Source organism: Chrysochloris asiatica, unplaced genomic scaffold (assembly GCF_000296735.1).
Source record: "Chrysochloris asiatica unplaced genomic scaffold, ChrAsi1.0 scaffold00146, whole genome shotgun sequence".
NCBI classification, from domain to species: domain Eukaryota; kingdom Metazoa; phylum Chordata; class Mammalia; order Afrosoricida; family Chrysochloridae; genus Chrysochloris; species Chrysochloris asiatica.
Genome location: NW_006408664.1, coordinates 487,215 through 513,288, shown reverse-complemented (window position 1 = coordinate 513,288; position 26,074 = coordinate 487,215). Strand labels below are relative to the sequence as shown.

General features: G+C 39.4%; 1 protein-coding gene across 1 annotated transcript in view; it reads right to left on the bottom strand.

The window, feature by feature from the left end:
* Nucleotides 1-26,074, bottom strand: part of MDN1 (MDN1, midasin homolog (yeast)) — a 204,842-nt gene that overhangs the window by 80,294 nt on the left and 98,474 nt on the right. The window contains exons 28-40 of the mRNA XM_006870613.1: nt 23,917-24,051; nt 23,696-23,834; nt 21,903-22,041; nt 21,482-21,612; nt 19,955-20,099; nt 18,869-18,998; nt 9,984-10,202; nt 9,172-9,369; nt 7,445-7,653; nt 6,489-6,611; nt 3,129-3,326; nt 2,431-2,538; nt 1,807-1,995 (exon numbers count right to left, since the gene is read on the bottom strand). Coding sequence (XP_006870675.1) covers nt 1,807-1,995; nt 2,431-2,538; nt 3,129-3,326; nt 6,489-6,611; nt 7,445-7,653; nt 9,172-9,369; nt 9,984-10,202; nt 18,869-18,998; nt 19,955-20,099; nt 21,482-21,612; nt 21,903-22,041; nt 23,696-23,834; nt 23,917-24,051 — 2,063 coding nt within the window. The remainder of the gene's footprint in view (nt 1-1,806; nt 1,996-2,430; nt 2,539-3,128; nt 3,327-6,488; nt 6,612-7,444; nt 7,654-9,171; nt 9,370-9,983; nt 10,203-18,868; nt 18,999-19,954; nt 20,100-21,481; nt 21,613-21,902; nt 22,042-23,695; nt 23,835-23,916; nt 24,052-26,074) is intronic.

Genomic DNA, 26,074 nt, shown 5'->3' with positions numbered 1-26,074 from the left:
TACATCTTCATATTTCAACAAGTTTACTTAATTATCAGTATCTTAATTAATATTTCAACAAGGAAGCTACTTAATTATTATCAGTATCTTTAATCTGTTTTGAAAAGGTTGTGATATAAACAGCAAAAAGATGGAGGCAGTCCCATCAACAAAAGAATGGTTAAACAAAGTTTGGTAAATACACATAATGGAACATCACACAAAGTAGAACAGTAAGAGCCACTATACAAAACACCTCCCTGCACACATATGAACTTGGAGGACATATGCTAAGTGAAACTAGTCAATGACAAAAGGACAAAAATTTTATGAGATCACTGCTGCACAAAGTTTAAGAAAAGATTTTCCTGCTAAATGAAACATTCTGACTGTTACTGGGGGGTGGGACGTGGGGTGGAGAAGAGGATTATTCATGGGCTAAAGGTAGACGTATGTTAACATGGATAACAGGGCAAGCAATCTACAACAGAGAATTTGGCAGAAGAGAGATGAAGGTAGCAGGAGACATAGGGAGGAGTGTAAGAGCTAACGGAAATAAAGGTAAATACTGCTAACTAAAAATTGCTATCTTTATAATGAAGCGAAGTATATGATTTTCTTAATGTAAAACTTATGATCTGCTGCTCTGTAAATCTTCACTCAATTCACAATAAAAAGTTTAAAAAAAAAAAAAAAAGTTGTGATGTAGAAGGAATACAGACAAAAAGTGAAGAAGACCTCACTCAGAGGGCTGGCTCTGATCTCTGTAACTCATGAGGTGCCTGCACTTTGACCCTTAGGTTGTCATCTGAAAGGGAGCTCAGCATCGCCTATGCAGTTCCTGAGAGCATTCATTCAGTGAGACAAACTTAAACCACCACCAAGAAAATTGTATTCATCAGTATAGTTCCTTAAATCAGAAATTCTTGAGTCATATTCTATTTAGTTCTGAGGGATGTTTTAATTTCCTATTAAATACAGAAAAACTTCTCTCTAGCTCCATTTATACTTCCTATTAAGGCTTTTGGTGGCTGTAAAGATTTACAGCCTCAAAAACCCTGTACAAGGTTGTTAGGAGTCAGAACTGACTCCATGGCACATAACCAACCAACCACCACCACAGAGTCCTTGGGTGGTATGAATGGTTAAGTTCTCAACTACGAGATGAAAAATTAGCAGTTTTAACCCACCCAAACGCACCTTTAAGACTGGAAAACAACTTCCATAAGGTCATACAGCCTTTAGGATGGAACAACCAGGGAACAATTAAAGAGAATGTTAACACTTTGTAGAAAATATAATTAATAACACTCAATTTGTGTATAGAATGTCAAATGGGAAAATAATATTCTGTGTTAAGCTCACTGTAAAAAAAAAAAAAGAAAGGAAGAAAACCCTATGGAGCACTTATTCTACACACAGGGTCACCAGATGTCAGAATTGTTTCAAGGCAACTAGTAATATGTTCTATATAAAATATTCCAGAACTTGACATTTGTTTAAAAACAAAACAAAATAAACTCTTCCCTTTTACTAGGTGGTATTAGTTAGTTCTTCTGTTTCCTACCTCTGTACCTAGAAAAATGGTTTTAAGAAGGTTTGAGATCATGAGGACTTAAATAGATAAGCAAATTGCATCCTCCAAAGCAAACTACTCTACACTGGGAGAGCCCACGATAGGGAATAAACTCGATGTTCACCTAACTGTGTATTTCCAAGGGCTTCAATGGGCCTGGTATTACCACTAACAGGTAAGCTGTTTTACTCTCTTTTTAAGGAATGAACTTTTTGATGCAGAGAAACACAAACAGCAGGTATGAAACTAACCTTTTCTTTGTCTTCTCTGGTTCTCATTCTTTCTCCATAGACCAAAAACACATGCTGAGCAGGATTGTAACACCCAGGGGACTGGTCAACCAGCATCAACTGACACCAGCGGAAAAGGTCCCGGAGGTTGAATTCCCAAGGTCCTCCTTTCTGTCCCCATTTCTTCTCAACAGTTACTTCATGGTCAATCTATAAAGAAAGCATTCTTATTGGGAACTTTGTCTCATTGTCAAGCACTCCATAGTTGCTTAGTGCTGACAAATCAGTTCCGACTCATGGCATCACGGTATAGGATTTCCAAGGAGCGGTGGTGGGTACCCACCATCAATGTACCAGAAATGCAAATGTAATCTGAAACAGAAATTAACAGGCTTGATTCAGATTCCTCCTTCTCTCAATTCAGTTTCTAAATGCCAAGAATTCCATGTAAGCATTAAAGTTGGCACACAATTCAGAACTGATTACAGTAGCCTTCAAATGAGAAGTTTGCCATCCACTAGAACTGTGTAGTTGTAGTTGATTTATTTTAGAAACACTAGTAATTTTGGACGTACCATATTAAGAAAATACTGGTACAAATATAGCCATGAAAATAAAGAGCAACTAATACAAGGAAGGACTCACTTGGTTATTGAAAGCAACCATTTTCTGAACAATATTTTTGTCAATGGCTGGAAACAAAGTACTGGCAATGAACTCCATGTCGATTACTGTAAGGGGATCCACGAAGACCTAAGAAAGTCATTTAAAAAATATTTAACATCAAGAATAGATTAGCAAACACTCCCCACCCCTCAATATTAAGGGAATTTAAAAAATAAATCAGTTCAAGTAAAAGTACAAAACAGAACATGAGTGCATACACACACATATACACATAAACTCACTCCTGAAATAAAGGAAAAATGAAAAAAAAAAAAAAAACTATGCTAATTAATGATGATTAACTTTTGGAATTTAATGTTGGGACTATAGTTTTTTTTATTGTTAATTCTTCATGGTAATTTGCTCTTATCACCTTTCTATAATAATAAGCATTATTTTTATCAATTGATCAGAGAGATCTATTAAAGGTTAAAGACACACTCATCATTGAGTGCAATAACAGAATCCAAAAGAGGCTGATGACCTTCCTTTTTTCCATCTAACACACCAAATCAAGCAAGTAATTCAATCCAGAAGAGAAGTGATGATATATAGCAATCTATTACATGAATAATCATCATACAAAGACAAGAAATTGAGGAGAATATTTTCACAGCGAACAGTCTTACTGACCCTAAAATTACACCTTTGGTCTCTGTGACAACAGCAAATCTTACCTGAGTGAATCGGTTAAGGAAAGATCTGGGCAAGCCTTTCCTTCCGCCTCCTTGTCTGAATGGATTTTGACACCCAAAAATCTTTGTCCTTTCATGTTGTACTTGAAAGTTCATTCCTAACTCAGGAACATAGATTTCTCCTCGATGGTCAAAACAAGCATTGAGTCCTTCCAATACAGACTGAGATGCGAGGTTAAGCTATTTGGAGAAGAAAGGCATACATTTCTTATTATATACTCAATACTACAGCTATAACAAAAAGTAAAGGAGTAATACTAGCAAGAACAAGCCGAAAAAGAATGGGATAATCTGAAGAAACCCTAAGATTCATGTGGGACAACATGAAGAAGAATGATCAGAACTGCAGAACAGGAAGAGACTAAGATACGCACAGAAAATATAGTTGAAGAGCTGCTGATAAAAAAAGTTCCCTAACATCATGAAACAATGCTGATTAACATTCTACTTCTTGAGAGATGAGATGAAGTACATTCACTTCATCACTCTTTAATTCATATATATATGTATATATGTTAAGGAAACTTGGATGTGCAAAATATTATTAACAGGTTAAATATCGAGATTGAATGAAAAAAGGAGACAGTTAAACTCTTTCTAAAATTAAATTGTATATATGTATCTACACTTACCCACTTTGTAAATAGCAGATAACATACAATAATAACTTGCTGATGTGCAAGTGGATCCCTGGTGTGGCACCGTAACATAAGCACTGGACTGCTAACAGCAACGCTGGCAGTTCAAATGCCACCAGTTGCTCCTAGGAAACTCTACATAGGGTTGTTAGCAGTCAGAACCAACTTAACAGCACTTATTAACAATCTAAAAAGACATCATTTTCACAATGTGAGTTTTTTTCTAATTTAACAATAAATGTAGGGAATAGAATTTTTTTTATTATTCTTATGAATTATGTGATAGTGTACATGGGAGAACATTAGCTTTACAGTCATCCTATCGTATATCATCCATCGACATGGTTACAATCCCCTCCATGCATCATCAACCAACCAAATGGTACACCCCACAAGCCTGTTCCCTGGTCGTCAGCACACAGCCCTCTCTCCCTCCCTGAGTCTAGAGTTCTCAGCCTCTCCATTTCTCCACATCATCATCTCTGCCTCCATCTCTTGTGTCACTGTTTCGCTGGGTAAGGTCCCGCACTCTGCTCTTCTGCCTTGATGGTCCCAGGGACCTTTGCTCCTGGACTGCAAAGTCAATCACTCCCCTCCTTTTGCTACAAAACTTCTACCTTTACATTCCCAACCCTCACAGTCAGTCCTGATAGTAATTATTCACTACTGTACCACATGAGTGCTATCCACATCTCCTTTCATCAGCCCTGCCCAGACAGATTGGATACTACTCAGTGGGGAGTCTACCTTCCTCTGCACCCTCTGGAAAGCTTGTATGCCAGTCACTTCTTGCCTTTGTAGCGCCCCCTGTCCCACACCATTTTGGGTAGCCAATGTCCAAGTTGGAGTCCTGGTATGGCACTGTGGGCATCAGACTGCAAAGTTGTTTGAACTGCAAGGTTGATGGTTCAAGCTCACCAGCTGCTCCTTGGAAACCCTGTAAAGGGTCGCCATGGGTCGGAACTGACCCGACGGCACTTAACAACAACAATGTACAAGTTGCCCATCCCTATCTACCCTGTATATTGAGGGGTGGGAATGATCTTTGCTGTAAAGATTTGTTCCCTCTTTTGAGCTACTGCATCCATAGCTGTAGGTCAAGTTCATCAAATTGTATCAGATTACTCTTTGTCCTCTTCTTTCTTCTTCTAGTTGAGCTATGATCATCCAGTCATTGAAGCCAGGTCAAGTGGGTATTATCTGCAAGTGTGGGTTTTCTTGTGCATATGCCTTGCCCTCTCTTCTTATCAGCTGGACACTTTATTCTCCACTCTAGTCCTCTGTAGCTATGTCAGTGTCTCTGAGCCCAGGAGTCCCCAGGTCTTGACACACTGCTGGCCAACCAGGTCTCCACCCGGGTTCACAGGAGTGTATTGAACGTGGTTGGACTTAGCTTGCAGCTTCATGCTGTTTTCCCCTGACTTCCCCTTATCGGTGACCAACGTGGTCACCAATCAGAGCATGTGTCTGCTCGTGGGGAACAGAAGAAATTTGATCACTTTGTACATATTTTCCCAGCTCAAAACTAAGCAAAATCTCCAAATTGATTTCAAAGTCGTGGTATTAACAACACAAAGTCGATCAACATAGCTACCTTCCCACAACTGCTTTGTAAGCACCAAGAGGTTTTAAATGTGTTTGTAAATCCAGAATGCTTCATTAGAGTTTAAGCTTATTGCCCCTACATGCATTTATACAAGTATGTGTATGATCAGTAGCCTTAAGATTTAAAACAAGGCATTTTGTTTTTATGGCTGATGAATGTTATGAGCATCTTCTCCCAATATGCTCTAGAAAAATTCCCTCACTGATGATCTCTCCGAGAATAGTATAGAGGATTCGGCTCAGAAGTAAAGGATTCCACTACTCCCTTAGATGTGTAGCTTTCCAATGGTACCTGAATTCAGGAAACATGCTGGGGCTTGTGTCAAACATTTAATAGACAGTGCTTTCATAACTGCAATCATTTCAGCTCCACATGACTTCCTACTCTTTGCCTGAATCAACATTGCACATCCCAAATTGACCCAATTCCTTTAGCTACAACCTTAGTATTTTTATTTTGTGCATCACTTTTTCATGTTTCTAGATCGCGGACATTCACAGAGATTAAACTCATGTCTCATGATCAGCTTTGTTCATCTAATATGTACACTTAAGCTTTTTCTCACCATTTTTGCATGTCTCTACTCTGGTAGCATAGTGGTTACAAATCGGGCTGTGAACCTTAAGGTCAGCAGTTTGAAACTACCAGCTATTCTGCAGGAGAAAGATGAGGCTTTCTGCTCCTGTAAAGATTTACAGCCTCGGAAACCCTGTATAGGGTCGTTATAAGTCGGAACCGACTCCACGGTACATAACAAATACAACTTAGTATAACTTTCCACAATTCTGCTTTTACATTGAAATACATGGATGTAGAAGACACTATTTATAAAACACCTCAAATAAATAGAATACAAATGCAGAGCCAGCCAGCCAGAGACTAGAAAACAAAATAGTCAAGAGGCAGATTTTGTCCATAGGCAAACTTACAAAAGTAAGAGAATTGGTGAATTAGATGGACAGAGGCTTTTCATTAGAGAATTTGCCTTTACTAACTATCAGCACGATCACCCACTGAGAATTGCCCCAGGGCTACGAAAAGCAGGACTGTTCCACTCAGGTGTGATTTCATCATTGGCACAATGGGCAGTCCCCTCACCTCATCCAACACAACCCAGTGGCCTGCCTTCAGAGCTGCCAGCAAGGGACCATCGCGCCAGGCAAACTCGCCTCCCTTGCCACCTTCAACAGGTAGGTCTGCTCCAAACAGGTCTGTAATGTCCTGTAAAGGGGAAATGATCCAGAAAAGCCAGCATTACACCCAATTAACAAGATGTCAAAGTCCTAAATCTTAGATGATAGATACCTGGACCCTGTGCTGCCACGCTTCCTTTTTATATTCACAACAGACAGACAATGTAACCCCAGCCCTCCTTCCCAGGAGCCCAGACATGACCAAGTTCTTTCTCACTATAATGCTCTAAGTTATCAGTCAACTGGAATTGGTACCCTAGATTAATTGTTCTCAACCCTGGCTACTGATTCCCAACAACAATTTTGGAATTAATTGAACTTTTTAAACAAAACAGTGTCCAGGCCCCACTCTAAGAGACTGTCACTCTCTTGTCTATATCCCATATTTTCTTTAAATTATTTTGTTTCTATTACTATTTTTAGACAGGAAACCACTGAATAGAGATTATATTGCAGAAAATAGTGAGGTGGGTAATATTCTGTCAAAAAAGAATTAAAATTACAAATAGATCCCAAAGCAAAACTGGGTCTGCAATGATTCTGTAGGACAAGCACTGGACTGCAAACCACAAGGTTCATGGGTCAAGCCCACCAGCTGCTCCATGGGAAAAAGATGAGACTTTCTGCTCCCATAAAGATTTCCAGCCTCGAAAACCTTACAAAGGGTCACTATGAGTCGGACGCGACTCAATGGTACACAACAACAAGCAGCAGTTTAGAAGGCTGCTGTGTCTTTATCACCATATAAAATATTTTGGGTATTGACAATCTCACAATCATTTCTGATTAGAAATCTCCATAACAAAGACAAACACTACTGTCTATACCTGTTCCTATTAGCTAGAGGATGACTAAGCTTACCGTCTGCTCTGACAAATTGATTCGGACAAGAATGTTGCCTGAAGCCTTTGCTAATGCTCCAACCAAACTGGTCTTGCCCACACCAGGGGAGCCCTCCAAGAGAATGGGTTTGTTGAGTTTTGTAGCTCGTAGGAGTCTCTGAGCATTCATAGCTGTAGTGCCAGCGCTCAGTGCATAGTCAGCAATATTATTCCTGTGAAGGACTGGTCCTAAGTGGAGAGAAAAACAAGATATAAGCTGGACTGGACACCACCAAAATTTCAACAGAAGATGTTGAGAGCCCACTAATAAGGCTATCATCCAGTGAAAATTTCAACACTTCCCCACTGTGGGATCTACAAAATGCTTTATGGAAACGGCCAGCAGTACACATTCTTCACTTGTGTCCACCACTCAAAAAGCTTCTCTCTAACCACTGTGCCACACCCATACGCACATGCACAGGTCTAACTGCAAACACAGTCTTCCTTTAACAACCTAGATCTCGATTACTATATGGACGTGTACAATTTATCTTTTTAAATCAGTATTTTTCTAAAATTCAAATGTAAGCTAGGTACAGGTCACAGGGTTCCAAGTAAACAATTTTTCCAAGGCTTTTAGGGAAGAAGCTAAGGGTGTGGGCTTATGAAAGCATCAATCACTTCAGCCTTGGGAGAAGAAGAACCCTCCAGTCCCAGGCCACTGATACAGTGTCTACACAAGGCACTGAATATAATCTCAGTGACTTAGAGAAGGGACCTAAGAGTTAGACTATGCAGACCCCATCACAGTGACTCCATGTAAGCACTGAATTGTTAACTACAATGTCAGCAGTTTGAGCCCACCAGCCGCTCCACAGGAGAAAGATGACACCTTCTGTTCCTGTAAAGATATATAGCCTCGGAAACCCTATACAGGGTCACTATGAGTCAGAACCAACTCCATGGCACTTAATGTCAGAGATTCAGAAGGGCACTGTAGAGGAAAGTTCTGAGGAGAGGGAAAGGGGCAATGTGCCATTAGGTCAGGAACCTTAGCTGGTTCTGTTCAACAATGACTGAACATCTAATCACTGCCACGCTACCTCTTACACTTCAAGCATCAAACAATTATTAAAAGTAAGGAGGCAGGAGGAGACAGGGAATAATAACAATGTTACAGAAGCAACAATCTGAAAATTAAAGAGTGCTTTATAAAACATCTAATCCCAATACTTCATATAAATATTTAGTAGAGACAAATCTAGTTACAATGAGAGCAGGGATTAGAACTAAAGTCCAATGTCTTCTAAACCACTGTATATCCCACTTAACCATTCACCCATCTATCCATTCATTCAACAAACAGGCATTTTCTGAGTGTCTATGACTGCCAGGCTACATTCAGTCACAAAAATCTGTTTTGTTTTGTTTTTAAAGGGGATGAGAAACTGCAGTCCATTGGTCAGTCCTACTGACCAGTGGGCTCAATAATGCTACGGAAAGCTCATTTGTGCACCAATTAACAAATAATTACATTTTTATAAGACAACTTATTCATAGGCTGAAAACCTACATTCTTCCTTATATTTACATGCCAGTTATATATATTTTAACAATTTATGCAATTATTACAAGTCAGATTCAAACTCAGGTATCTAGTTTAAAAATAACCATTGAGACTGACACACTAAAACTGAAAGTCGCATCAGCAATCAAATTTTATCTATAAGAAGAAAATCAGCATTGATTTAAAATAATGCTTACCCCTTGGTATGAAGAATGGATGGATTCCCCAAAGGTTATCTATCCCAGTGAATTCTTTGGCCTTGAGCCTGTCATAAATCTTTAATTCATTTTTCTGACATTCTGTAAGTCGAACTATCTTGGAAAGTTTCTTGCTTAGGAATTTCAGGCATTCTTTTCGAGCCAAGAGGGCTGTACCAAACCCTGAGGAAGTTAACCCTAAATGACAAAGGATCATCATTCAACACAAAGCATGGCAACCATTCAGTAGAATCTAGGGAAGGCTACTGGGGGAAATCAGGCCCTAGTAGAATTACAGTCTACATGTGATGTTATTGCAAGCAGTACTAAGAAACAAGTCTGATCCCCTCAAGTTTACAGATCATCAGCTCAGCAGCAGTCCACTTAAGAAAGTATTTCAGCTATGCAATGATAAATGAGACTGGAAATGGAGTACAATGCAGTTGGTATCAGTCGTTTGGCATATTCTTCTAATCTTGGCTGAAAATACAGAACTTAAATAGTTGTAATTACAAACATGACCACTCATACTATGAATTGAGCCAGTTCTTCAGAAGCAAGATGACAGTCAATAGTATTCCTTCTACTCATAACCACTGCTTCAATTTTACTAAGTGTAAGGACTAAAGGACTAAAGACATTTTGGCAGAATATCTTTTATACTAACCACCTCTCAAGGAGTAAAATGAAAAGAACAGCCATTTTGAAGATGGAAATATTACAGTTCAGGAGATCAGAGACCAGGGCTGGCTCTTCTTTCCCACTCACCCTACATCCCACTTCTCAGCCCACCAGCTTAGGAGAAAACATACCTGAACCTATTCCATCTATGTACACCAGGCATGCAGCATGGACAAAAGATGTCACTGTAGAGATGGGTTCTGGCCTTTTCAAAGCAGCTTCTTCTCCCATTGTATTCATGAAGTTAACCCAGGACAGAATATCTCTGATACTGACCACACACCTTCGGCCAAACTCCTGGTGAGTCAGCCAGTCAATGAAATCCAGCATCGCCTCAGCTATGTCCGTTCCTAAGGAAGCAAAAGCCTTTGTGTTTGTGGGAACTGCCACAGGAAGTTTTTGTAATCTGGGGCCCACAGATGGCCTAGAAGAGGTCTGTACTTCTTTTGTAAATATACATTCATGCAGTTTTTTAAGAAGGGAGCAGGGTCCACAACTTCTACTGCATCCCCAAGGGGTTCAGTTAGTGTCCTATTGCCACATACATACTCACATACACACACACAAAAAAAAAACAACACTCAAAATTATAGTTTAAGAGATAGCACTAAAACTTGCTTAAAAAAAAAAAAATCAGCATTCATTTGGTTCCTATTCAGGCATAATTTTGAAAATGTTGCACTAAAAGCTTGTGTATTTTCTAATATTTACGTGCAGACTATTATTTTAAACTGATTCACCAGAATAGGCAATTCTATTTTTCTGTAGGTCATTCTAGGTTCTTCTTATCAGTAAGAATTCAACAAATAAAAAGGGTTCACAAATTTAGTTTCTATTACAATGATTACTCTAACTATAAAATTATAAATGGCAAAATATTTACCCAAAACAAAGAAAGTGTAAGTAGTATATGTAGATGAAAAGCAATGAAAGAAGGGGTGTTTTTGCTTAAGGAAAACTCAGTTTATGCTTATGTTGTTGTTGTTGTTATGTGCCGTGGAGTTGATTCCGACTCATAGCGACCCTGTACAGGGTTTCCGAGGCTGTAAATCTTTACGGGAGCAGAAAGCCTATCGGTGACAGAATAATTCTGAAAAGCACAGCATGAACAGGAGCTAACCTTGAATGCAATCAGTGTCACGTAATTATACTTTTAGCAATTGTTGAATTGACCTATATTTTGCTGTGTATATTTTCACTATCAAAAAACAAAAACAATGACAACTGAATTTTGTATGTTGTTTGTCGTTGTTCACTGCCATTGAATCGGTTCCAACCCATAGCGACCCGACCTAGGATTTCTAAGGAGCAGCTGGTAAGCTTTAACCATTAACCTTGCAGTTCAAAATTACCTTGCAGCTCACTCTATAAAACATATGCAATCTATACGTTGCTGTTGTTGTTAAGTGCCACTGAGTCAATTCCGACCCATAGCAACCCTGTATAGGGTTTCCAAGGAACAGCTGGTGAGCTTGAAGCACCGATCTTGCAGTTCAAACGGCTTTGCAGTATGACGCATTAGCCCACAGTGCCACACCAGGACTCCGTGCAATCTATATAGTACATATTTATCAAAAAGGTACATATGCCAAAAAATGCTTTTTAACAAGAAATAAAAGGTAATGATGAGAAATTAGCACTACTTATTGAAAAACAGCCTATATAGTAAATCCATCCAAACTACATGTGAAGCTCTCTTCCAGTACCTGGCATGCAGACATAGCCATGTACAAGAATCATGCCATGCACAACCCAGTACTGAAAATGGCACAGAAATGGCATCAAGAATCCCTGATCACAGCCATATGAATCTCTTAAGGGGATGGACTCCAAGTTTGTGAGGAACATGTGTTTTCCCAAGAGGCATGACAAAAAAGATGCAGACCAACAATGCCAAAGCCAAGGATGCATATGCAGAGACTGTTAAGGTTTTCGGAGAGCTCAAGGAGGTCAAGCCTAAGATCTCAATGGGTATCAACTGCAAGCTCTGTCAATTGGCCTACACTGCCCATCCCAAGCTGGTGCATGCATTGCTAAGGGTCTGAGGCTCTGTCGGCCAAAGTCCAAGGCCAATGCTTAAAGTAAGGCTGAAGCTCCAGCCAAGGCCTCAGAACTCAGGCTCCCAAAGGTTCTCAGGCCCCCAACAAAGATGGACTAGAGTTCTCTGAGGACAGAAGGACTAGTGTTGACCATCTCGGTTGCCATCTGCGGCTGTTCCCTGCGCTATTTGTACAAATAAAACTGAGGCGGGGGGTGGGGGTGGGGTACTACATGTGAATTGGTTAGAAGAAAATTAATTGAATGTTAATTACAGAAAGAATTAAATGCTGTTTCATTAACCAGTTACCAAATACAAGTACTTGGATCCATATCTCAGAGTGAAAAACATACAAAACGTATCCCTGGCTTTAATGAAAATGGAAAAATTTTTTCTCTCTAATAGAAGGAAATTAAGTCCATGATTGGTTTATGTATGTTTTTAAAAAAATACAAGATAACTAAATATGAAAAATAATTTATATAATTGAATAGAAAATCATGGAGTCTGAGTGTGGAGCTGCAGGATAAACACTCAGTTGTAAGGTCATTCTGAAGCACGAGGTCGGTGGTTCAAACTGACCAGCCACTCCTCAGAAGACTCTAATAACTATACCAACAAATTATCAAACACATATAATAAACACTGCGGAGGTTAGAAATTTATGTGGAGACTTAAAAACTGTAGAAACTGAGGACAACATTTCTTCCAAACCTGGACAACAAAGCCAAAACCTGGTCTCCAATGTTTAAGATACTAAGTAACGTGAACCTGAGAATTATGAGCCTTTTGGTGGCATAGTGGATTAGGAGCTGGGCTGCTAATCGCAAGGTCAGTATTTCGAATCTACTAGTCACTCCACCGGAGAAAGAAGAGGCTTTCTGCTCCTGTACTGATTTACAGCCTTGGAAACCCTATACAAGGTCTCTGTCAGAACACACAACCACCAACCACCACCAAAACTCTAGAACAAACTAGCTTGTCCATTTTAAAGTTTATGTGTAACAGCTCTACAGTATCTAGTTATTTGGAAACCTGGTCAGCAGACACTGACTCCTCAAACCTGAGTCACTTGTCTTCTTGGTCAAACACAATTCGGTTGTAGAAAGAATTTTAACAGACATTTTGATGATTATCCCTTGAAACCACTTGGACTTCCCTAAGTTTCTCTGTTCTTTGAACTATAAAAAATCTATCTCAGTGGGAATAAAATTCTTATAACTCAATAGTGAATCATTCTTATCATGCCTAATTGTGACTGTCACGGCTGTAACAGTAGACGTTTTGTAACAAATAGGGGGGAGTAGTTAATCTACAGTCCAGGAATAGAGGACCCTAGGACCATCAAGGGAGAAGAGCACAAGAGGAATGCAGGACCCTATCCAGAGAAGAAGCAACACCAGAGATGGAGGCAGAGATGAGGACATGGAGAGAGAAAGCAGCTGTGGACGCTAGACTCAAGAAAAGAGAAAGTCTGTGTGCTGGTGGCCAGTAGGCAGGCTTGCAGAATATGCCCTTGGGCTGTTTAAATGATGATATAGTCCTGAGAGTTTTTGTGTACATCCCCCACCCGACCCCACTCCCCCCAAAAAACAAAAGGAATAGAAATAATGCAAATATTATTGAATGATGATGCATGGAGGGGACTGTAATCACTGCAGTGAAACAATGAGTGTAAAACCGATGTCCTCCCATGTAAGCTATCACTGAACTCACAATAAAAACTTTAAAAAAAAATCCCTTGTGCAATATCCAGTCTTTACTATGTGTTGCCCAGTTCACGAACTGTATGATCCATTGTTAATCTCCAGCACTGTTTTAACTTTATTTCAATTCTTAGAAATTACTGAATACTAATATGCAAAATATTAATAATTTTCAAAAAGTAACTCACAAAAAGTGTTCTATGTCAATAGCAATTAAAGAAAAATTATAAAATACTAACAAGGATAAAACAATTAATTTCATCATATTAAAAAAGTTTAAATTCTATGTTGGAGAGACTAAGGGAAGACAAATTTACCAGTAAGTAGCTGCTGGTAAGTAACACTGTGATTGAGACCAGCCTTTCTGGAGAACAATTGGTCTTAACCAAGGCAAGCACTGAAATTCACTACTTGTACTTTTAGAACTATAACTGAAAGAAATAATCCTAAACAATGTGAAAGTAGAGTACTTTGAACAGTATTTAGTCATAAAAGTATATAACAAAAATAGACCACATAGAAGGTTGGAAATGTAAAGGTAGACGTTTTATAGCAAGGAAGGGAGTGATTAACTTTCCAGTCTAGGAACAGAGGTCCCTAGGACCATTAACGGAGAAGAGCCAAGAGCGGGACCTACCCAGAGAAGCAGTTTTGCCTGAGATGGAGGCAGAGATGATGACGTGGAGCAATGGAGCAGCTGGGGACTTTAGATCCAGAGAGGGAGAGGGGCTGTGTGCTGAAGACTGGGGGTGGGTTGTAGTGTAGGGAGCAGGCTTGGTTGGTTGATGATGCATGGAGGGGATTGTAACCATGGCAATGAAACAATATATGATAGAATGAATATAAAACTAATGTTCTCCCAAGTAAACTATCACATAATTCACAATAAAACATTAAAAATAAATTTTAAAAAAATTTTAAATTAAAAATAGATCCCATAGCCTTTATATGAGAATGTTTTCTCAAAAGACATCAATTTCATGGCATCTTTCATGATTCACTAAAAATCAGGAGCATACAGATGATAAAATCACTATTACTAAGATTTGTGAGTTGAAAATACTGGGCAAGTAGAAGCAATAGTAGGATGTATAGACTAATAAGCATGTGTAAGTAATTAATACAATGGGGAAAACATATCTAATTACCCTGGGATCTGAATTCCATTTAGAATAATTAAATTATTTAAATATTAAATTGATTACATATTAACTTGACTAAATCCAGTTATCTTTAAAGAAAAACTGAACAATAACAAATTGTGCCTAGTTTCCTGCTTTATCTTAATATATATATTTATATATGCATTCTTTTTAACTATTTTTATATTATCTTCCTGATCCATTTCCAGAAAATTGTTGTTGTTGTGTTGTTGTTAAGTGCCCTCGAGTTGATTCTGACCCATAGTGACCCTGTATAGGGTTTCCAAGGAGCAGTTGGTGAGCTTGAACCACTGACCTTGCAGTTCAAACGACTTTGCAGTCTGATGCATTAGCCCACAGCACCACACCAGGACTCTAGCACTGTTTAAATATGTCAGTTCTCCCTTACTCTCCCATACTCCCTCAGGGGACTTTAATGTCTCCCTGAAGCATCTGTCTAACCTGGAGAGCCATAAATTGCAAACAAGTTTCCCTCCGGACAAAGAGTGGAGCCCAGAGGTTGTGCCCTATCCTTAGTGCTCTATGGTTGTTGTTGTTGTTGTTAAGTACCATCGAGTCGGTTCCGACCCATAGCGACCCTGTACAGGGTTTCCGAGGGTGTAAATCCTTACGGGAGTAGAAAGCCTCATCTTTCTCCCGTGGAGCGGCTGGCAGTTTCGAACCGCTGACCTTAAGGTTCACAGCCCGATCCATAACCCACATAATGGAACAAAGCAGGAAGCAGCCCAAAGGAACTCATAGGTTACTTTATGAGGTGGGCCATGCCCAAATACAGAACTAAAGAGAAACCATGACAGCTGGACAGTTTTCATCACTTTCTCTTCCTCCTTCTTACATCTGAATTCTCACTGTAAATGTGCCTGGTCAACAGCACACAGCCTAGGCCAGTCAGTGGTTCCGAGTGGGGTCTGTGGTTCAGCACCACTGGCATCATTTGAGAACTTCTCAAAAGCGAATTCTCCTGTTCCACTTCAGACCTACTAAATCAGAAAGTCTAACTGTGGAAACAAGTCCACCAGATGAGTTTTAAAGCTATTCTTGTTATGTGCCATGGAGTCGGTCCCGACTCATAGCGACCCTGTACAGGGTTTCCAAGGCTGTAAATCTTTACGAAAGCAGAAAGCCTCATCTTTCTCCCGCGGAACAGCTGGTAGTTTCAAACTGCTGACCGTGAGGTTTGCAGCCCTATTCGTAACCACTATGCTACCAAGAGCTCACAATTTTTATACCACTGGATGACTATTATATTGGTGAGGACTAAAGAGAAAATTGCATGTTCAACAAGACATGGTGCACGCTCAGTCAGACCCAGCCGTGTATGTGAATGGGGCAGTTCTGTGAAGGTCCTTCTTAAAGGGTAGTCTTTTCTCTCAAAACATGAAGAGTCTTTCCTAAAAGACATGGTATCTTGGCGCCTCTACAGCTGCTCTCCATAGCTTTTATGCCTAACTCTGAACTGCACTTAGGGCATCTTTAAGAATTGAGTCTTAAAGAAATAGATATCCTTTAATAAACAGTCATTAAGAGTCCTGGTGTGGCACTGTGCGCTAATGCGCTGCACTGCAAGGTTGGTTTGAAGCACAAAGGTCAGTGGTTCAAGCTCACCAGTGACTCCTTGGAAACCCTATACAGGGTGGCTATGAGTTGGAACAGACTGGATGGTACTTAATAAGAACAACAAAGAAACAGGCACCTGGACTTGCAGCCAGATGACTAATGAGGCAGATGCGCTATAAGGTACAAAATAAAAAAGACACAGATAAAAATTCTGGTACTCTGAACTTCAGAAGAAAGGTTGAGAGGTGGATGGAGTGCTTCCTGGGAAAAGAGGCTGAGCAGGAATAACAAGAGAGGGAGAGCCTCACTAATGAACGCTGGCCAGCAGCAGTGTGACCATCTGGTGAGCAGCTGTGGCAGCGGAGGGCGGTCTTGGCAGAGCAGATTCATGCAAGCGACAGATAAGCTTCACTTCTTTTTCCCCATGCTCCCCTGATGACCAGAAGTGTGGCCAGCTCCCACCCTCATCCACCCCCAGCGTAGACCCTGCTCTCTGGGAGTTCAGAGCTGGGTCGTTGGAAGCCATGTCAGTGTGAAGTGGGGGCGTCTGTGCCTCTTTGGTGCCTGGATTCAGGTGGGCTCAGCTCCAGATCTACAAAATCCACATAGCCACCAGACCAGCATTTAACCAGTCATGCTGTCCCAAGTTTTCCTGTGGTCCTAACAGATGTTGAAAACAGCTCCATCAAGGGCCTCAAAGAACTCCTTGCAGATTGAGCGCCTTTAACATAGATAACACCAAGACCAACAAGAAATCCATCTAGGGCTAGGAACTCTGCTGTCACATCCCTTCCACAACAACCTTGTGAGCTCCTTGAATTATTGGAGCTCCACAGACCTTTCTCTCCTATGAGTCCAACTGCATTGTTTGCTTTTACAAATATGACCTAAATGTGTAACTGTCAGCCCTAAAAACAAGATAGATCCCTAAAGAATACCACCAAGACATAGCATAATCAAAGGTAAGGAAAGAATCCTGAGAGCAGCTTGGGTAAAATGAAGTCACCTACAAAAGAGAACCAGTTAAGACTAAGTTCTGAAGAAACTATGTAGACAAGAAAGCAATGAGACCTAGACATTGGCTACCCAAAAATGGGGGAGGGTAGGGACCTACAAAGGCAAGAATGTGACTGCCTTACAAGCTTTCAATAGTGAACCTATTTCCAGAGGGTACAAGGAAAGGTAGAATCTCCACTGAGTTGTTTCCAACCTGTCTGGATGGGGTTGATAAAAGGTGTGGGGGGGAAAGACTCCTGTGGTTCAATAGGGAATGATTGCTATCAGGTCTGACAGTGAGTGTTGGAAAGGTAAATGTAAATGTTTTGTAATAAAAGGAGGGGAGTGACTGATTTTGCAGTCCAGGAGCAGAGATCCCTGGAACCATCAAGGGAAGGAGAAAAACACTTCGTGAAGTGTGGGACCCTGTCTGGGGAGGCAGTGACACCAGGGATGGAGGCAGAGATGATGACGTGGAGAAAAGGCACAGCTGGGGACTCTGGACTAAGGGAGTAGGAGGGGATGTGTGCTGGTGGCTGGGAAGCAGGCGTGTAGGGTATACCCTTTGGTTGTTTGATGATGCATGCAGGGGATTGTAATCATTGCAATGAAACGAAATATGATAGGATGAATGTAAGGATAATGTTCTCCCATGTAAACTAACACATAATTCACAATAAAAACTTAAAAAAAAAAAAAAAAAGCAAAGGGATAACATATAGAAAACTCTGAAAGAATAGGATTGCCAACCAAGAATCATATACCCAGCAAAGCTGTCCCTCAAATACGATGGTGAAAATAGAAATATCCTGATAAACAGAAATCAAAGAACTCTGTAATGACCAGAGCAACTTTACAAAACCAGCTAAAGAATTTTTTTGGACTGAGAACCAACAACAGCTAATAACAACCTTAGATTACCTTACATGACACCACTACCCAGAATTCTATCCAGATATAGAAGTATTTAAAGAAGAACAAACCCACAAGACTGAAGAAATCACGCATTTTATCAAAACAGCTAAGTATTAAGGTTTGAAACTAGAGGTGAGTTTTAAATTTAGCATATCCAATGTTTAGAATACATATCAAAGCAATCTGGATTTTTTTTTATTTTTTATAAAGAACCATTTACATTTTTTCCTCTTGGTAGAATCTTAAGAAATCTGCATTATGAATCTATGGTAGTTTTTTTTATGTTTATATTTTATATTTATATATTTATAATTCTATTTTCCTTGTGTTTGAAATGTTTCATAATAAAAAAATCAATGAAATAATAATAAATGAGTTGATGAAGCTAAATAAATTCAGTTTAAATTCCATAAACATTTAATCAAGGTGGTGATGACAAAACTTTCAACAAAATGTCCCGCCAATAAACATATGTAGTCCCCAGATCACTAAATCAGTGGTACTTGTATCTCAATTGGAAAGTTAGGTCAGATGCGTTATCTAAGTAAGGCTCGCACCTGTCAATGAAGAAGAAAACACTATAGAAACACTTCTAGATACAAAGTGATAACATGCTCACCACCACCACCTGAAATTCTTACCTTTGCGGTCTATTCTGCCCAGAGACAGTCCTGGACGAAGATTGCGATTGATAATCTGAATCAAATCTTCGCGGCTTGTGTTTTGAGGGCACCATATTTCAGTAAACCGGTTTCTTAAGGCAGGAGACAGCTGTAAGGAACACAAATATTTTGGTAGTAGCTTGCCATGCCTCTACTCTGAGGTACCTCTGAGTAGACTTGAACCTCCAAGTTTTCAGTTAGCAACCAAGCACTTTTAACCATTTGTATCACCCAGCGACTCCCTGCTACAGAAAACCAGGCCCAAAACATCATGTTCACATTTCAGATACCCACCAAGTTACTAAGAATTTTAACTTTCTTCATTCAAAATTAACTCCTCTCTTTCTTCTCATTATCCCTGGCCTATAAAACATATCATCCTTTCACTCCCCGAGCTGACCAGTATCTGAACATATATGCTGCCATCTCCACCAAAAGGCTTGATGAGTCTGAAAGCCTCAGGGCTGCTGATGGCTAACTGGAGCCAAACACACCTCCCAACAGAATCAACTGCCCTGTTCTTTACTTACAGTCTGGCTGGCAGTGACCCATATAAACCTGAAGGTGACAGGTAAGTTCTAACTGTAAAACCAGAAGAGGTTTCTGGCTGTGAGGTTTGTTTTTTGCTATTGTTGCTGCCCACCCACCCCCCCTTTTTTGGTCACATTCATAAAGCAAGATTAGTGTTTAAAGAGTAGATTCTAGAAGCAGAGCTTGAGCATAAATTTTAGTTCTAACTTTTCTCATCTGTAAAATTGAAATAATAATGCCGTTCTCACAGGACACAGAAATGTACAGGGCGAGGTAAAGTGACCAAAACACTTAAGGAGACCTTAGACACATACAAAACCTGAGGAATCAAATAAGGAAATGTCTACTTGTCAGAATTATCTTTTAATCCAAAGAAACAATTTGCCATAAAGTAAGTGATAATTCAGGATGACCCCAAAGTGATTCTGAAATAACTCCAGAGTTGTATCTTTTACCCAGTATTTACCCAATATGAAATTCCATTTTGACATACTGTATTTTGGATGCCAGTTCAGTGATATTTACAAAAATTACCTCTTTTTTTCCAAAGTCTCCCCCAGGGTTCATGGTTGCTAAGATACGGAACTTTTCTCCAGCAGCCAACAGTTCTACCTCATTACCCTCATCCTCTAGGCGGCCTTTTTCAGCTAAGACCAGAGACTTTTCCACTTCAAGGACACTAAAAGACAGAAAAAGTAAAAATATTTCTCAGCATGTAAAAGGTTCCTGTATTCTTTCTATTCTGCAAACCTTAATATTCATGAAAAAGTACCTTCTGTGCTGATCTTTCACTTTAGTTCTCAGTTTCCTATCACACACTTAAAACTAACTCACTCACTATCCCAAACACCTGTTGACAGAATAGTTGATAAAAAGATAAGAACACCTTTTTCTACTTAAGATCTGTTACAGCACTTGTCTTAAAAATTGCTATCTTGCAATTCACACCAATACTATTCGTAACAGCTGAAAAGTGGAATAACTCAAACACCCATCAACTGGTGAACAAATAAACAAAATGTGACTGATCTATACAGTGATTATCACTACGAATAAAAATGAACAAAATACTGATGAGCAATATGACTGTAAAATATGCAAAGTGAGAGAAGCCAGACACTAGAGATCATTTATATGAAATGTCACACGAACAAAGCAAATCTACAGAAACGTACAGTAGATAGTGGCTGCCTAGGACAGGGTGGGAGAGGAGTGGCTGTAAATATGCAGGAAGGATCTCACTGGGATGATGTCAATGCACTGAAAATTGGATTTGGGATGCTACAAAGCTTAGTAAATTTGCTGAAATGCCTTTAATTGTACATGAAAAAAACAGGCAGATTTTGTATGTAAATTACACTTCAACAGAGAGAAACATTTTAAGTGTTACTACATCAAGACTCATACTGGTCTGAGGTTTGAGATATCTTGTAGATATAAGACCTAGAATTTTGATTCTAGGTCTTTTAAAAATAAGGAGAATTTGTCTAAAATAAGAATTTTAACTTAGCCCTGCCAACCAATAGCCCTAACTTTCTGATTATTGATAGGAAAAAAAAAAAAAAGCCAACTAGGTCACTTAAACGAGTGCTAATACCATCCCAAGGAGCTCTGGTAACGTAGTGGTCATGAATCTGGCTGCTAACCTCAGGGTCAGCAGTTCAAAACTACCAGCTGTTCCGTGGGAGAAAGATGAGGCATTCTGCTCCCGTAAAGATTTATAGCCTTGGAAACCCCGTACAGGGTTCTCTTATGAGTCGGAACCGACTCCATGGCACATAACAACAACAACAAGACCACCCACGGTAGTAAGTCATTATCCCTTGCAAACCTTTACAATGCACCTATGAGAAGATTATGGTGAGAACTATCATCAGGTATGGCATTGTGGGATAAAGACTGTTTGAACCACAAGGCTGGCAGTTCAAACTCACCAGCTGCTCCTTGGAAACTCTGCACAGGGTTCACTAGGACTCAGAACCAACTCAAAGACACTTAACAACAACAAGAAATACCATCCCAGTAAGAACTTCAAACACGGTGACGCTCTCATGCACACACCTATTGAGTCTTTCCAGGACAGAATCATCAGCCAGTGAGATCTCATCCAAGAGGAAAAAGCCGTCCTCCTTCATGGCCAGAACCAGAGGCCCATCTTGCCACTCAAACAGTCTTGATGTATCAATTTCTTCCTATAATTTAGATAAGAATGGGGAGAAAATTAAAGGGCAATATATGGATAGCTAGTGTCTGCTAGGGTCATTCTGCAAAAAGGAAGGATCTGGTAACAAGACAAAGAAGCTGTGGGCCAGGGTGCTCATGAAGGACCCTTGTAGACTAGTGAAAATTAGCAGATACATAAAAACTGGAACCTCGAACCCAGAAATTCCACTATGAAAAACTTCCCAGCTGACTCATGCACACAGCCAACTGTAATTCTTAAAATGAATTACATTTAAAATTAATCTCCTACATAACAAACCTTGTCCTTCGGCTTTTGTCTCACTGGCCGCAGCCCCCCAAGGAAGTCTGATGTCTCCATATGTAAGTGGCAGTTGACTGAGTATAACTTTTGATTTGCCAATGCTGCAAACACCTGACAGATAGTAGTTTTTCCACACCTGTGACAGAGACATACCTTTTTAACAAGGGTCAGGTGCTCCAAATACAGACCCCAGCTAACAAAAGAACAGAGCCACAGTGCAAGTCTAGCAACAGACAGTTCTACCAATATAGGACCAATGTATGCCAGTCTCTGGGCACCCTTCCTCAAAACACACAGATTGAGGGTGGCAATCACAAAAACATTTACCAGCCATACTAAAGGAGGATATTGAAGAAAACAGATGCTAAAGTAACCCATTTTTTTTTTAAACGTTTTATTGTGAATTGAGGGATGGTTTATAGATTAAGATCATCACTTTCACAGTTTTATGTTCAGCAAATCATACACTTTGTTTCATCTCAGTGATTGTAATCCCCTCCATGCATCAACAGTTATCCTACTTCCTTCCTGTGGCTCTTATTTCCATTTCACCCTTTTACAGGTAAATGTTTACAGGTAAACATTGCTCTTTTAATCTTGAATGGTTGACCATTCCATGGTGAGCATACCTTACACACCAGTGTTGTTGTTGTCCTTATATACCTATCCACTGAGTGGCTGAAAATTGAACCAAGGGGAAAAGTGCCTTTTCAGACCCGAAGGGGGTCAAGGGCCATAGTATCAGGTTCCTCCAACCAGTAAGCCTAATTGTTTTTATCATTATGAGTTTTGTTCACACTTTCTTCCACTCTATCTAGGACCCTCTCAAGGACCTTATCATGTGATCAGCTGGTGGTGGCACTCGGGCGTCATCTAGTTTTACTGGTCTTATGTGGTGACTAGTGTCCACATATTCCACTGGTCCACTGGACTAGCTGATTGCAAGACCTTCAATTTTATCACTTTTCTCTCTTCCACACATGGAAAAATCAACAGCTACAATTCTGATGACTACTCATGAGCTTTTAAGATCCCACTCACTTAAAGTAACCCATCTTGCAGGACAACACTGAAGATTGGTCTTCTGATGATCTAAGATGACTACTTTGTAAAAGACTTTTTTCAGTTCAGTGTTTTCAGTACACAAGACATAATTGTGTCCAATTATATATAGCTGCCAATCAGTTTTCTTTGTGGATTTGTGCTTATACACATTTTATTTGTATGATTTCATGTTAAACCTCAAATATGTGATTTAAAAAAACAACACAACAGAACAGCAAGTTCTTTATAAAGCAAATGCTACTAACTCCATCCTTCCTAGTTCTACTAATAAAAACGAAGCAAGGGGAAGCAGCTCAATCCTTACAGACTTTCACAAGACTCTAGTCCATCTGCTCTTCTATGCAACTAATTATGAATCTCACTCTCCATAAAAGACCTAAACAAAAGTACTCCCAAGGATATTGCAATCAGGTAATCAAAGAATTTATGATTTGTTGAATTTGAAACTGGTCTACTCTGTAAACCTTTTACTCACTTCATAATAAAAAGTTTTAAAAAACAAAACAAAACAAAAAATACCCCCAATGATAATGATGCAAGGATTCGTTCTTTTCTAGAACAGAGAAATGATGTCTGAAGGAGAAGAAAGTAAGCAATAATAAACCTCTTTTTTGCTGCTGCTTCTTTTTTTAAAGGGAAAAGAAACAACCAATATGAATCCTTCTGAGATATAACTGTATATGGTATGGAAGTGAACTTCATAAGGAGTTATCACAGAACTTTACCCAGTGTCTCCAACCAGTAGTACGGGTTCACCAAATTTCAACGCCCTTCCCACCAGGATGGCCAGTCTCCGCATGCCCGCAGTCCACACAATGTGGCTGAACTTGGACTCCAGTAAAGCTGCCTGAGTAGACAATTTGCCTATCCAAGAGAAAATAATATGAGGATTCTGATTATCAGTGCAACTCGAGTAATTCTCTACTGTGCTTTATGGCCTACTCACCTAACAATTTTACAACATTTTCTTTGGAAAAAAGAGACTGGGGACACAGTTTTTTCTTAAAATGTTTTTCAAGGACTTCTTGAATCACATCAGCCTCTTCCTGCTTCCTGACTCGGCCTGCCAGAAGCATAAAACCTTAAAAAAGAACAACAATCAAAAGTGACTAGGTTGAACAATTCTTAGAGACACTTCCAATCTCCCTTCCAGTAACTTTGTTTAAGGTGGAAAAATAAAGAACTCCTCTTTATCTTTGAAGTTCTGTTCCCCTTTGCTGTTGTTGTCAAGTGTCACTGAGCAAGTTATGTCTCTTAGCAACCTTGTATAGAGTTTCCAAGGAGCGGATGGTGGGTTTCAACCATTGACCAATGGTGACTAGTTCAGAGTTTATCCTACAGTGCCACACCAGGACTATTGGAAAGTGATTCTAAATTTCTCTGAATTATCCATAAGTGCTCTTTAAGCCAATTTCAATTAAATACCTAAAACTAACTGTGGTTAATCAGAATGATTGGTCCAGTCTTTAAAAATGTTTATCTTGTTGTTGCTCTTAAGTGCCATTGAGTCAGTTCTGTCCCATGGCGACCATGTATATGGTTTCTGAGGAGCAGCAGGTGAACTTGAAAGGCTAACCATGTGTCTTAAGCCAACTTTGCAGTTCAGCGCATTGACCCACAATGCCACACCTGAACTCCTATTATCTTAAGACACTTATATAAACACAGGAAAGTATTAGACACATTATCCCAAAACATTAAGTGGCTACATGTTTCTTCCTTGAGCAACCACTTCCTCCACTATATTCATGTTGCTCTGTGAAAACTTTGAGACTTCAATACCATACTTTGTGTTTATCACTCTTAAGGGTACTCATCCAAAGGAAGTTAAGTAATTGAACGTATTTCTTGTATTATTAGGATCATGTCTATTTTCCCGCTGATATCACCTTATTTAAAAGCATTTATTTATAGACACTCCAAGAACAGAACTTGGGTGGCAAATCGTTTATAAATTCATACAATGTAAAGAATGAGAATTGGAGAGTAATTTTATAACTGATAAATTAAAAAAAAAAAAAAAGTGACTAGTTTGGAAAGAATATGGAGAAATAGAAACTCTCAAACTGCTGGTAAAAATTAATTCCCAAACAACTCCCTTGGAAAGTTGTGAGAAGCTCTTTTAAAAAAATTAAGCATATGCCTTCCCTGCAATAAGAAAGTAAGTAAAAAAATATTGCTAAGAGGGTCTAGTTCATACATGTTTGGTTCTATTAAAAAAAAAAAAAAATGTGCTTAACATGTCTCTGTGATCAATGGGTGGCTGCCGACAAGTTCTCTTAGAAATACGTTTGACTGAATTAGCATGCCTTGTCCCCAAAGGTCCAATCAAAACAGTGGTTAACAAGAGGATCTGCTGGGCCAGCTAAATTCAAGGCAGAGAGGTCAGTTCAGACTATTTTTACAGTGACTATCTGTTAGGAAAATCATGGAAGTTTATTTTGAAGAAAAATTAAAATTGCATTGGTAAGAAAAAGGCCAAAAAGCTGTGCTAAGGAATTTTTTCTCATCATAACACTAAATCTGCTCATTATGTGAGGGTAATTAAGTGTTGTCCTGTGAGAATTTCTCATCGGGAAATCTTATACCCCGCCCCCCGCCTATCCACCCGACAGAGTTCTGATCAGGCCCCTTCAGACTTCTTTTTGTTCCTAAACTCAAACACTTTAAAAGAACATAATTTGAGAACCTCAAGGATGCTAAAATGGCCACTTTGAGCTGGTATAAATCAAAGAGTAAAGAATTGTTCTGGGAACAGAGATGAAAATAACACCTTACGAAGTGTAGAGATCAGATGGAGAATATGGGGAGATACAACGTCATCTCAATTTGGTATTTTTAATAAAGGATTCTATGTTTTTTATAGCAATACTTTCTGACTTACCTTCGTATTACTTCAAATGGGCAAACATGTACAAAAAAAGACATGTACAAGAAAGCTCAAATCACCTTTATAAAAAGACCATGAAAAATCCAAATATCCATCAAGAGAATGAACTGAAAAATTGTTATCTCCATACAGTACTGGTATACCTAAAACATTAAGTCTTGGTAGCATAGTGGATTACAAATTGGGCTACTAACCACAAGGTCTGTAGCTCAAA